Source organism: Podarcis raffonei, chromosome 8 (assembly GCF_027172205.1).
Source record: "Podarcis raffonei isolate rPodRaf1 chromosome 8, rPodRaf1.pri, whole genome shotgun sequence".
NCBI classification, from domain to species: Eukaryota; Metazoa; Chordata; class Lepidosauria; order Squamata; family Lacertidae; genus Podarcis; species Podarcis raffonei.
In genome coordinates this window covers 63,011,958-63,026,369 of record NC_070609.1, presented here as the reverse complement: position 1 = coordinate 63,026,369, position 14,412 = coordinate 63,011,958, and the positions used below count along the sequence as shown (strand labels likewise).

At 45.5% G+C, this 14,412-nt stretch overlaps 1 protein-coding gene across 8 annotated transcripts in view; it reads left to right on the top strand.

Moving 5' to 3' along the window:
• The window catches only part of ZNF362 (zinc finger protein 362), a 29,611-nt gene that overhangs the window by 8,523 nt on the left and 6,676 nt on the right, over positions 1 to 14,412 (top strand). For 5 of the 8 annotated variants that reach the window (XM_053400386.1, XM_053400385.1, XM_053400387.1 and 2 more), the window contains exons 2-5: positions 3,658 to 3,892; positions 11,084 to 11,147; positions 11,949 to 12,195; positions 13,630 to 13,954. In XM_053400386.1, the coding sequence (XP_053256361.1) occupies positions 11,085 to 11,147; positions 11,949 to 12,195; positions 13,630 to 13,954 (635 nt within the window). In that variant the 5' untranslated portion in view covers positions 3,658 to 3,892; position 11,084. The remainder of the gene's footprint in view (positions 1 to 3,657; positions 3,893 to 11,083; positions 11,148 to 11,948; positions 12,196 to 13,629; positions 13,955 to 14,412) is intronic. The other 3 variants (XM_053400382.1, XM_053400390.1, XM_053400389.1) reach the window with 1 other exon arrangement.

Genomic DNA, 14,412 nt, shown 5'->3' with positions numbered 1-14,412 from the left:
TTTAACTACTTGATCCGTTCGCTGGGAACTGCAAGGTTGGACTTTTGCAATGCTGTCTGCTTGGCTCGGAAGCTGCAGCCAGGGCAAAAATCAGCAGATAGGTTGTTAAGCAGGCCTGCTTGCCAGGAACGTGTCACACCAGTTCTTTAGAAGTTCTAAAGGGGTTCCACCTGGCTGCCAATATGCCACCAAACACAAGGTGTATGCACTAAGATTTAAAGCCCAGCGCAGCTTAGAATGCGGATGCTTGCTTTATTTATTTGCATTTATTTATTTTTAAATATATGTTCCTTTTCTGGGGGAAGACCACCTGAAGCATCTCATCACAATAAAGACAAGTAAAAAGAAAAATTAACGTGTCTGAAGCCAGGAAGGAAACCTAAGAATAAAACAGGAGGAAAATAAGAACAGACTCAGAACACAAATAGCACCACCATATTCCAGCCTCCAACCAGTCAGTGGGACAGAATATTATTCAGGGGAAAGCCAATGAAGGAATTTCTATAAAGCTTGGAGAGTAGCCTCCCATTACAGCTCTACTGGGAGGGAGTTACAAAGGTGCAGCCTCAGATGCGGTGGAAGCTGTGTGTGGCCTCCCTGAGAAGCCGGTTCCGCAGCTGTGGTGCCACCACCAAGAGAGCTCTGCTTGAACCCCACCTGGTTTTAAATCATGCAAAGCGGGGACACCAGCAGATCTCAAAGAATAGGAAGATGCTGATGGATGGAGACATTATTACAGGCAGGTTGGATCTGTGCCAACATCTGGAACTGGAGGCATCTGTGCAGTTAGAGACCTTAAAAATTACTCTCGCACGTGCCCAGACCTATCTATCTCAATGATTTGTAGCTAGAAGGAAAAGACCTGCTAGCTGGTTGAACATTCCAGATGTTGCATTAGGTTCTAGGGGGATCCTTGTGGACTAGGATGATATGGCACTGGTAAAGTAAAGCTTTGCTTCTGTTGGAAGAGAGGAAAAACCTTTCTACCCTTGGAAAGAATTTGTTTTGCAGGGTTTAAGATTCAGCAGTTTCCATAACCTTGACAAACTGTTCATCAAATTGGTGAAAATAGATTCATGCAACTTCGGATCTTGAATGGTAGATTTTCTTGTGTTTGCATTATGCTTATTATCTCTTTGAGTTGTATATTCAATATAATTTTAAGAAGAAAGGAAAGGAGATAGTAGAAATCAGTTTTTGTAAGTTTCCTCTGCATGGAGCCGATTGTTACCAGGCCAGTGGCTATTTGCATGCCTGATGCAGTACAAATGATCCAGAAGCAGAGTCCAGAATCTGGGCTTCACTAGCTCAGGACTGTAGCCCTGTGCGTGTTTATTCTCCTCTTTGAATGTTTAGGGTTCGTTTCATTAGTAACAACCCTACTAGCCATAACGGCTAAGCTGTGCATTCACAGTCAGAGGCAGCATACCTCTGAATACAGTGGTACCTCGGGTTACGTACTTAATTCGTTCCGGAGGTCCGTTCTTAACCTGAAACTGTTCTTAACCTGAAGCACCACTTTAGCTAATGGGGCCTCCGCGCCGCCGCTGCACGATTTCTGTTCTCATCCTGAGGTAAAGTTCTTAACCCAAGGTACTATTTCTGGGTTAGCGGAGTCTGTAACCTGAAGCATTGGTAACCTGAGGTACCACTGTACCAGTTTCTAGAAATCACAGATGGACAGAGTGCTGTTTCACTCTTGTCCATCTTCCCAATGGGCCATCTGTAAGAACAGGATGCTGGACTAGATGGGCCATTGGCCTGATCGAGCAGGTTTACGGAATACAGAAGGGAAGAGCGCTCTTGTGCTTGGGTCCTGCTTGCAGGTTTCCTGTTGGGGCACCTGTTGGCTAGACTTGTGTGCAGCTGCAACACCTGTTTGTTGCAGAAAAATTGCGGACAAGTTTTAAGGATGCACATTCTCTGTTGCGCTGGCTTTGGCATTATCCAAACTTAAGAAGAGCCTGCTGGATCAGGCCAATCTCTCTCCATGCCATGTTTAATTTTACAAATGTGTATCGTGCTGCCTCTTACTCGCCTTTTCTGTAACCTAAAAAGTTCCAAGTGCTACAGTATTTTTTCATGGGGGAGTCGCTCCATCTCCCTTTGATGCTTTTGGTTACCCTGTTCTGACATTGTATGGGGGGGGCCTCTGAGACCCCCTTGGCAGCCTGATGAATACACATGATATAGCACGCTGGAACGTGGGAGAGCCAGTGATAGTCCTACTCAGAGTAGACACGCTGAAATGAATGGACATTCCTGCCCTAGGTTCATTGATTTCAGTGGGTGTATTCTAAGTAGGATTTGGTTGGATACAGCCCAGGGCTGCCATCCACAGCTAAGTTTGGCCAAGGCTCAGTCTCTAGAGATTGGCTCCCTTTTACAAGAGAGGTGACAGGAGAACTTAATTTGTTACTTAATCCTTTTAGAAGTGCCACCCCCACACCGCTTTTCCTCTCCAGTTGCTCTCCAATCTTGTGCTTAGTCTTTTAAATTTTTGAGCAATAATTTTTTCTGATGCCCTGTCATTCCAGGTGCCAGCTGGCAAGTTTCATTTATATACAGTGGTGCCTCTGGTTACGTACTTAATTCGTTCCGGAGGTCCGTTCTTAAGCTGAAACTGTTCTTAACCTGAAGCACCACTTTAGCTAATGGGGCCTCCCGCGCCGCCGCTGCACGATTTCTTTTCTCATCCTGAGGTAAAGTTCCTAAGCCAAGGTACTATTTCTGGGTTAGCGGAGTCTGTAACCTGAAGCATTGGTAACCCGAGGTACCACTGTACCAGTTTCTAGAAATCGCAGATGGACAGAGTGCTGTTTCACTCGTGTCCACCTTCCCAATGGGCCATCTGTAAGAACAGGATGCTGGACTAGATGGGCCATTGGCCTGATCGAGCGGGTTCACAGAATACAGGATGGAAGAGCGCTCTTGTGCTTGGGTCTTGCTTGCAGGTTTCCTGTTTTCGGGTTAGCGGAGTCTGTAACCTGAAGCGTATGTAACCCGAGGTACCACTGTATTGCGTTTATATCTCACTGTTTCTCTAAGCAGCTTGAACTGGCATACACAGTTCTCCCTCCTCCACAAAAAAATTATTTGTCTTTACCCCACAACCCTGTGAGGTAACTTGGGCTGAGAGACAGTGACAGGACCCCAAGTTGAGCTTCATGGCTGAGTGGAGGAATTTGAACCGTGCTCTGTCCCAGGTCTTAGTCCATCACTCAGACCTCTAACCACTACACCACATTGCCTCTCTAATTGGCACTACCCAACACTGGGGGCTCCTTCGCCATTCATTTTTTCTTCATCAGTTCTATATGCGCAAGCACTATTTTGAATCAAGTCTTTTCCTGCAGTCAAAACACCTCAGTTGCAAAACCAGAGAAAGGTGGTGCAAATAGCCCGTACTGAGTGGTCCCGACTGGCATTTCCCTCCACGATTTGCTGCTCCTCAGGGCTTGAGAGGTAGACTGCCTCTGGACTTGGAGGTTCCATTGAGCTATGTGGGGCTTACAGGAACAGCCGCAGCTCAAGAGCTCAGCTTGGTTCTCTCTATCTCCAGGGGTGTGTTTGCCAGCGCATCCCTTCCCATCGGCGAACCTGCCATTTCTGCGTGGGGGGAAAACAAAACATCTTATTTATTTCTCTTTATTTCAGCAAGGCGAGACAGAGGGGGCCTCAAAAGCAGAGCAGTCCCACATGGGGCCCTAGCTTGTTTTAACAACAGTTGGGTAGGAGCTGGCGAAGGCCTGTGAAACCCCCAGGCCAGCCCTGGGCACTGGTGCTCGTACCTGCCTGCACCAGCGCGGGACCGTCTGCCGCCCGCCAGCCTGGAGCACCATCTTCACGTCTCCTCGGGCAGCTGCGGCCACCGGGCTTCCGAGGCCAGCCTGTGAGTACGAACCACGGCGCTGCTAATGTCTTCCCTTTTTGCAGGGCTGCAGCGGGGCCCTGACCTGCCCTGGCTGCGTGAACCTTGAAAACGACTCCTCTCCCTGGTATAACAGGCCCCCAAAAGCAGTCCTTCCTCTCAGTCCAGCCCATGGGCCAAATGTGGCCCTCCACGCCTCTTGATCTGCCCCCCAGGACTCTCCCTGTGCCCTGCTTCATGCCCTTCCAAAGTGCTTTTGCCTGTCAGGGACTCTGCTAATGGCCTCCGTGCTTGCCTGGACACAGAGATGGGCTACGAAGAAACTTGCAGCTTTTTGCGTGGCTAAAATGTAAGAATTGCACGTGTTGTCTGGCCTGCTTTTGCCTCTGCCCACCCTGGCATGTGGCCCCTGGCCTGGAAGATTGCCCTTGTGGGCTGAAAATACCTTCCTTAGTCCTGGCAGATATGCTGTTGCATTGCCAGCTGAGACCAGGAGCTCACTTGTCCAGCATTTCCGCTACCCTGCAGATCTTTTGGGTCTGCAGCTCCCATTGTTCCTCACTGGTGGCCACACTGACAAGGGGCTGATGGGAGCTTGGATGCAGGACACCTGAAGGGGGAACCAAGATTGGGAATCCACTGGGATTCTGTTTCCCGTGGTGGCAAAGCGAGGTGCCTTTCTAGGAGATATCAAGCAGAGTAGGAAGGGGATGGTCTCTCCCCAAAGTATCTTGGTACTTGAGAGGTATAACTGCATTGGAATTTAGAACTTAGGAAGATGTCTTATGCAGAAGTCAGATCACCGGTCCATCCTAGCTCAGTATGGTCCACACTGACTTGGCAAGTAGCTCTCCAAGGTGTCAGGCAGGGGGCATTCTCATACCTTACCTTGAAATGCTCTTGGGGATGAGACCTGGGTCCCTTTGCAGATGTTCCACCATTGATCTACTGCCCTTCCTCTAAAGGACATTTCCGCAAATTAGAGGTTATGTGCAGTTATTGTGGCTAGTAAATGTTAGCATGGAAGATTAGAACCTGGGTGAGTGGCAATCTCGTCCCCAGTTTGAGCCCTCCCACTTTTTAAAAATAAATAAATTAAATTGTGGGTTATTTTCCCAGCTGTTCTCACTTATTGAAATTCAACAATACTACCCACCTTGCACAGAAGCACCAAATGTCTGTTGAATTACATTTCACTTATAGGTCATTTCCATTTTTAAACAAAGGTATCATTCCACAAGTTGCCGTGTGTCCTCGGAGGCCTGTAACCACGTTTTATCGACATTGCATATAAAATAAAAGCATGCAAGGTTTATTGAAAAGTAGTGGCTTCCCCACCTGATCGACTCTTTCGGACATAGATTGCCGGTTTGTCCATCAGTATTAAGCCTTAGAGTTGGGAGGTCAAGATCTCAAACAGGTCTGCGTTCAGTCTCCCACTACACGGCAGTAAAAAATTTGTATTAATATAGTAGATCTGGGGTTGCTAATACCAGAGATTGAACCTGGAGGCTCTTGCATGCAATGCAGATGCTCTAAGCATGGAGCACGCATTGCTTTGCATTTGTGAAGTCGCTCAGAGCTTTTGGGGGCTGAAGAGATGGGTAGAAATGATAAGTAAATGATCAGTAATAAAATTGTCGTACGGACACTTTTCATTTTTGGAGTGGGAAACTCCCAAACTCAGTGCTGAATTCCTTTGCCCTGATAAAAAAACTCCTGCAGCACAAAGTGGGTGAGAGCAATCAGCCCTATGAGAGCAGGAGGGGCATAGCAGCTGCCCAAGGGTGCTGGGCTTTGGTGCCAGGCCTGCCCATAGTGCCTGAGCTAAAATGGGTTTGTGTTGCGTCTTTCTTTATGTGCGTATATATCTGCTGACCTGACTGTGAGGCCCCTTGGCTGTAAGGGTCCTCGAGGCAGGACTTAACCAGATGATGGCTAGGTCTTGCTTGCTTCTGGTCAGAGGATGCTGTAGATCTTCCCCCCGCTCCCTGCCCCCATCTCGCTCCGTAGGTCTGCCAGTTCACATGCTATCTACCCCCTAAATTAGGCTACTGAAAAATAGTGGGTTTGGTGTAGAAGGTGAAACTTTCTTGAAAGGTTTTGAACTGGAAAAACATTTCCGGAAATGCTTTTTATGCGAATGACAGTAACTTGCATTGGATTATTGTTATTATTCTTTCCATTTTGCTGTAGAGAATTTGGAATTGGAAAGTTTTCCTGTGCAAAGGAGAGTTGTTTTATTTATTATTTATTTATTTTGCCTCGGATAGAATAGTAGAATCCATAGATAACTTCGCAGCGGAAATGTTTTGATGCCCAGCCTTAGGCAGAGATTGAATTTAGCAGGTCTGGTTTGCTTGTGTTTAGTAAACAAAGCTAAATGTGTTGAAACTGACATGCTTGTCTAATATTATATTTGCAATTGTTCCTAACTGAGCTTAGAAATTGGAATTTTAATGTAAACAGCTTAGAAGTTTCGATGACCAAGCGTTATTTAAATCCGGCTAAATAAATAAACACATAAATGTTGTGTTTGGGGAACATTTCCACTGCACTTCACTTGATGAAAGGACTTGTGAGCTTGGATCACAAATTCCTGTGCTGGGCACATGCTCAGAGGCACCTTTATTCCTTACGATTTAGGGTTACCCCGTGTCCTCTTTTTCTGGGATACGGCCTCTTTTTCATGGGCGTGTAAAATTAGAGTCATCATAGCGATCCATAGTTAAAGGTAGTTGACAAATGTGTCCTCTTTTTTGCTCTTCAAAGTATAGCAGCAGTTTATTATTTTTTTCTACCTGGTCACTAGCCCTCAGGATTCTAGCAAAGAACAAATCTACAAGCCTGTAGTCTGCCCACAACCTCTGTCCTGGAAGAGTTATTTTGCTAGCTAGAAAAGGACTAAATTGATGGTCTCTGGGAAGGCAGTTTGATGGGGTGACCTGGGCCCCCTGAATCTGCTGCCCTTCCCCCAGTTAATTTTTTTTAAAGCTTTAAAGAAATCTTTGTTTAAAGGGCAGCAGGAGTTTTCTTAGTTTTCCAGAACAAATTAAAGTTGGGGGCCCACAATTCCTGTTGGCACCTCACAGTAAACCCTTGCAGCAAGAGACAGAATTTGGGGTTATCCTCACTCCTTTTGAAAGTTGGCCTAAATTTGCATCTCTCTCTCTCTCTCTCTCTCTCTCTCTCTCTCTCTCTCTGTGTGTGTGTGTGTGTGTATATATATATATATATAGAGAGAGAGAGAGAGAGAGAGAGAGAGTGTCACATATACATATGTATGTATACAATGAACATGTGCTACCTTTTCTAAGAATTTATTTTCAGACTGGCATCTGCGGTGCTCTGCAGTTGGCAAGCTTGGACACGGGCCATGAAACCACAGACCCATTGCTATCTTTGATTGCCTTGCTAGGAGGGATCTTGTCCCAAGTGGTCCCTGCTACACCGTAATTTCTCTTTGAGTTGCTTTCCGCAGTGTGGCATCTTCCATTTTGCCTCTCTGGCTATGAACGCATCGGAATAAAAGGGTCTCTTGCTTTTTCCCAGTCAGCTTCATCCCCTACTACTGTCCTTTGACCCCCCCAACCTGTGCTTCTCAGCCTGGTACACCCCCCCCAGATACTTTTGGGGCTGATGGGAGTTGTAGTCAAAAGCATCTGAAGAGCACGGGGCTCATCTAGATGCTCTCAGCCTGGGTTTTAAACATGGATTGGAACAGTAGAGGCCGCATTTTACCTTCCAAACAAAATACTGGTGGTGTTTGCGTTAAAGGGGCGTCGCCGAAAACTGTACTGTTGAGCAGAGACAAAAATAGACTTTGTTGGCATGGTTGCATTTTTTCGGAGGGGTGGGACAACCCTATTATTTTAAGCGTTTTGTAAGCTCTCCGCACATTTACAGCGTTTGGCCCCCAGACTAGCAGCATCCTTCAGCCGTGGTTACTTATTTTATTTTAAAAGTTTGAGTCTGCCTAGCAACAGGCTTCCGTGGTAGATGATGACATAGGCATGCAACAGGGATCTCCAGGCCAGCTTCGGAAGCGTATCTGTGTGGTACTAGATTGTCATGTTCACACATTGCAGAGTAATTGTATCCCACTTTAGAGAAAGGTGTGTTTTGTTTTTTCCCGACATACCGTTGTCCCGCAAGGGTGGGATGTGGCAATTGGGTGCATTATTCAGCTCCTGGGAGCACGTACTTTATTTATTTGGAAGGGAGTCAAATGCTGGGAAATTGGAGTTGTGTTTGCTATTTACAAAGTCCTGAACAACTTGGGTCCAGGGCACCTAGGGATCGCCTGAACCCTTTTATCCCAACTTGATCACTTCAATCATCTGCAGGAGAATCCTAGGTCATTCCCTGGGTTCATTGGGCACATTTGACAGTGCCACAAAACTGAGCCTTTAGTGTCGCCTGCCTAGGCCTGTGGAACAACAAGATTTAGCGTGTGTGGTCTGTTTTAACCTTTCAACGTTTGCTGAAAACTGTTCGGTGCAGCCAGGCTTATGCGAGCAATTTAAGAAAACATCTTTCTGTAATAGTTAGCCGATATCTCACATTTTAAACTTGTATGTGGTTTCTGTTGCGTATCTTCATGGCTGTTGTTAGAATACAGAGGTGAAGTATATGGGATTTCAGTCTGCGTTTGCTGACTTGGAACTTACTAGGAGGGTTACGGAACCAAGGAGCCATTAGCCAGTATTCCCACCCCATTCCTGAGGACCCCCACAACTCCTGGCCTCACTTTCCTCTCCTAAGTTACCCCCTCCCCGAGCACGATTAGCACAATTTGGAAATGGCGGGGCTTAGTTAGAGAATCATCCAACTAAAGCATTTTAAAAAGGTTTAATTCCAGACAATACACTTGTTAAATAAGAATACTGCTTCTTATCAAATCTCAGTGCAGATGACATTTTTGGGGGGTGGGGGGAAGAGCACCTTCCCCCATTTGAACCCACTCAGTGGCTTCGATTGGTGGAACTGACTCTGTTACAAGTGCTGCATAACATCTATTCTGCATTTGCAATAATTCAGTCTTTTAGTGTGGCAGCACCTGCACTTTGGAACTCCCTGCCTGTTGAGATCAGACAGGCACCTAGTAAAAACATTTGTGTTTAGACAAGCCTGTCTAGATGTTCTATAAAGTTCGTGTGAGTTTTAATTGGTTTTTTAGTCTATTGTTTAACTCTTCAAAAGTTTTCAATTATTGTTGTTCATTTTCCTTAGTGATAATTTTATTGTTTTATATTTTTTAAGCCGCTTTGAGGTTTGTGGATTTATTTATTTTTTACTATCAATCTGTGTATATATAAATAGTAAAGAACAATATTTGTAAATAGTAAAGAACAATATTTATTGAAGGAACCGCAGGATAATTTTATTTAGCCAGCTATTTTCTTACATTGAGATCCAACCTTTCTTCCCTCATGAAATCCCAGGTGGGGCACTCATCCAGCCATTAGCCTTAGCAGAGGGGTGGCCTTGTGGGCCTTCAAACAGACCCTGGGACAAAAACAATTAAATAATACATTTTCTAAGCTGCCATCCATTGTAGAAGCAAAGACCAACTCTGTTTGTCTGTAGTTATCAATTCACTATTGTGGGAGCAATTCACAGTCCAGAAAAGTCTCAAACATTTGAATAAATAGGCAAGTGTGTCCTTAATTCTTAACCCTGCTGATTTAAAATTGTTCTCCCCAATTAAAATGAATTGTTTCCCACCATTTATTTAACTGGCAGGGGAAGCCTATACATGTCTACTCAAAAGTAAGCCCCATTGAGACCGGTGGGACTTACACCCAGGTAAGTGTGAATAGGAATGCAGCCTAAAGCTTCTGTTGATTCAACTTTAGATGTCTGCCCTTCCTTGTCATTTTTTTATATAACTCGGGACCACCTGGACCACTGACAAGTCTCCAGACCATAGTTTTGTCCTCCCACATAATGTGGGTTTATAAATAGCTTAAAAACAATCCTCTACCAGGGATGCTTTAGCTGAGATTCCTTCATTGCAGGGTGTTGGACTAGATGACCCCTGGGTCTCTTCCAAACCTAAGATTCTATGATTCTGTCATATAAAAAGTGGCAAAGCAATTTCTCCTAGCCTGTGCTGCTTCATAACACTATATTTTCCCTACAGTAAAGGGGTTAATTGTTTGGTACTGCCTCCCATTTTTTAAAAAAATATAATAAAAATTTGATGGTTACCCTAAAAGGCCACCCAAGTCAAAAGCTGATTAAAACGAATTTGGGGTGAGGTGGGGGAATTGACTGCAGGTTCAAGGCATTGGAGGTTGAAATGGCCCCATCCTTTTTGATACCGACTAGAATTATGTTGAAACAATTAAGGCAAAGAGACCTTAACCATTAAATCATCAGTTTCTCACATTTACATCCCACCTTTCTTCCATCATGGGCCGAAAGGGAAGACCTGGTCATCCATTTAGGCACTGACCTGACCCAGGCAAAGTGGTCAGCAAGAAGTGTGTCTTCAGACCATACCCTAGCAGTTTTTGATCTGAAGGGGAAGATGTATGAGGAAGGGATTAGGGGTCTGTGAATGGCACCAAGACAAGGTCATTATGGACCCCAAATACCACCCCTGTCTAGTTGTGCTCCATAAACAATCATGCTGAATACAATGTCATTATCTTCCTATATGCATAAAAGTATAAGGCTGTGGTCACGCAGCCACCACTTGCAGATTTGTAGTGCTGCATCACAATCCGGGATTTTCACACCAAAAAAATGGGATTGGGAAAGTGAAAAGCGAGCTTAGTAGCTACATAGGGTTGGAAAGGGAAGCTGGGGAGGGGTTAATGTGAGGGGAATAGTAGCAGGGGCTTGGCTGTGTGTGTGTGTGTGTGTGTTTATTACATGAAACGGGAGTCATGGTTAAATTAATCTCCTGTGTTTTTTTAATTGTGACTAAACTGGAGAGTATTTGACCCCCAAATCAAGTTAGTGAAGTGATGAAAGTGTTAAGAATGACTTGGTCCTTTCTTATTTTATTACTCCTCCTCTATGATTGGATCATCACCCTCTTTGGCTCTCTCCTGGGGCTAGGGCTGAGTTGCCCGTCATTTGGGGAGCCGGGAGTGGGAATGTGTTTTTCCTTCCCAGAGGTGTGAGGATGTCTTTTGCCACCACAGCCAGTCCTAACCCACCATAACCACCTCTCTCCCTCTTCTTTTGCTTTCCCCGCAGGATGGCGGAGCCGCGCTTTAACAACCCCTACTTCTGGCCACCCCCTCCCACGATGCCCAGCCAGGTAAGGACCTGTTCTCCAAACATACAAGGTCTTCTAAAGTTTCTAGTCCACACATACCCCCAGATCTTCAGAGGAGCATAGGAAGCTGCCTGACGCTGTGTCAGACCCCTCGGTTGGTCTAGCTCAGTATTGTCTAGGAAGAATAAACAGATTTGTTGGTTTCTGTTTTTTCATTTTTCAAGTCTTAAGTTCACATCATTCATGCATCCATTTGAAAATTTATTTTTAAGAAGTCTTCCTGAAAACCTATTTTAATGTGAATTGCTCATTTTTGCAAGCAGTTTTCTCCAATATAATGAATTTTTGTGTGTTCTGTTCACTAATATATACAATTTTTGTACATGTTTTTTGTTGGAGAACTTTATTACAAAATTTGGAGGAATGGGAATTTCAAAGGAGTCCCTGTATTTCAGCCCACATGTTGTTTCAAGAAGTGAAAATTGGGCACACGGGTTCTGTTTCTTTCTCTCTCTTTTATTTATGTCTCACCATGTTTAGTGCACATACAATTATGTACTTTTTGAACTTTCAATAAAGATGTTTAAAAGGAAGTGCAAATTAGGTAGATCTGCATTAAAGCCCAAACTGAATTTCTTCCTCATCCCTATTGTCTACACTTACTCCTTGTGGTTCGAGATGCCGAGATTGAACATGAGGCCTTTTGCATGCAAAGCAGGTGCTCTAACCACTGCCCTTCTACATACTTGCCCTAACCTTCTTGCCCACACCTTTGTCCACAAGAAAAGTGCACGCTCCTCCCTTTGCTGCTCGATAACCTTTTTGTTCTTCTTCCCCCTTCAGCTGGACAATCTAGTTCTCATCAACAAGATCAAGGAGCAGCTCATGGCAGAGAAGATCCGGCCCCCACACCTGCCCCCGACTTCCGTGTCTTCCCAGCAGCCTCTGCTGGTGCCCCCCTCACCTGCCGAGGGGAGCCAGTCCATCATGTCTATCCCCAAGCTGCAGCAGGTCCCCGGGTTGCACCCTCAGGCGGTCCCCCAGCCCGACGTGGCCCTGCACGCACGCCCAGCCACCAGCACCGTCACAGGTAAGCCGTGGGCAAACAGGCACCAGGAAGAGGGGGCAGTCCCAAACTGGGACTATGTCTAGGCAGTGAATTTTCTGCAAGCCCTGAACAAGTGTGTGCTTTTTGAGCAGCTTGTGATGTAATGTGTACACACACACGGCGCGACCACATCTTATTCCCATTTAACTTGCGCAATTTCAACCATACATGGTTGAAGGCCAGCTGGTTGAAATCCTGCAAGATAAATGCAAGCAAGGCAGAGAGCCTTCTCGGTAGTGGCGCCCGCCCTGTGGAATGCCCTCCCATCAGTTGTCAAGGAAATAAACTACTATCTGACTTTCAGAAGACATCTGAAGGCAGCCCTGTTTAGGGAAGTTTTTAATGTTTGATGTTTTATCGTGTTTTTCATATTCTGTTGGGAGCCGCCCAGAGTGGCTGGAGAAACCCAGCCAGATGGATGGAGTATTATTATTATTGTTATTATTATTATTATTAAGCTGGAATCAGGAAGACCAAAATTTTAATCAGGAATGGGAAATATATATAATTTACCTTAAAAATCACTGTGAACAATTAAAATAATTAGTAGGATTGGAATGACGTTTGTTAAACGTTGGACTGTGGTTGTAATGGAGATTTAATAGAACTGGATTAACAGAGAAGATACAGGAGGAAAAAAAGTAAACATAAGGACCCACAAAGGGGAGGGGGGAAGTCCATGGAAATTTATGGATTTTTGTTTGCTTGCTTGATGATTGTTTGTAAATTTGAAAAATTTATTTTTTTATTTTTTATTTTATTTTATTTTATTTTATTTTAAAAAGTACTGTTGTACTGTTTTATTGTTGTTAGCTGCCCTGAGCCCGGCTTCGGCTGGGGAGGGCGGGATATAAATAAAATTTATTATTATTATTATTATTATTATTATTATTATTATTATTTAAGCTAGGGGCACTGGTTCTGGGAGTGCTGGATGTTCTCCTTCTCCCTCCCTGCCACCTGCTGTTGGTGGCTGTTCAATGGTTTGAGTAAGATGCGATCATGCTGTATTCCGAAGCTCAAGCTTGTGCCTTACCAGTGAGAGGAGACGGCTCTCCCCTAAGACCAGAACATGTAAACATCCGGTGAATCTGAATGTTGGAAGATTCAGAACAGAGAAAAGAAAGGACTTTTTCCACACAGGGCGTAGTTAAACTACGGAACTCCCTCCCACAGGAGGGAGCGATGGCCACTAACCTGGACAGTTTCACAAGAGACAAATCCACGGAGGAGAGGGCCATGGGTGGCTGCCAGTCACAATTGCTACCCTCTGCCTCCACATTCGGTGCTGGCAAATGCTTATGAACCACTCTACTCTGAGCTGTTGCCAAAGACCTTCCCCCTCAGCCTTCCTGGCATGTTCTGGGGCTTGTCTTAAGCTGTCCTCTCCCTCCGCCCCTGGCTTCTGTCTTCCAGGTTTGGGGCTGGGGTCCCGCGCCACGGCCGTCAGCACCTCGGAATCCAGCGCTGGGACGGGCACCAGCACCCCCTCCACCCCCACCTCCACCACACAGAGCCGTCTCATTGCCTCTTCGCCCACCCTCATCTCAGGGATCACCAGCCCCCCACTCTTGGACTCCATCAAGACCATTCAGGGTCACAGCCTGCTGGGGGGAGCACCCAAGGCGGAGCGCGGCCGCAAGAAGATCAAGGCGGAGAACCCCACGGGGCCCCCCGTCCTGGTGGTGCCCTACCCCATCTTGGCTTCGGGCGACATCGGCAAAGAGGGGAAGACGTACAGGTGTGTGGGAGGGAAGGGGTTAACACTCTGCCGCCAGCGTGGGTGCGGAGACCTCAGGCCCCTTAGCATGGCGGGGGGTGGACTAGATGGCTCGTGGGGGTCCCTTTCAACTCTGTGATTCTGTGTACAGAAATAGGGTCAATGGTATCTTCAAAATGGATAAAAAGAGGGGTTTTCAGTTATGAAATCTCAAGGTTTCAACACAATCTGTCGGCAAACAATATAAAATTACTGTCAAAAATGTACAGATTGATGTTGGAATGGCATACAAAGGATGAACAGGTTTAAGACCAGAAAGCTCAGGAACCAAGAAGACCAAAACTTTAATAAGGAATGGGGGAAATGTATAATTTATCTTGGAGACCACTGTAAACAGATGAAAACATTAGCAGGGTTGCAACAACACTTGTAATGTAACGGGTATTGTGGAGATAATGAAGTTATTTTAAAAAATGGAG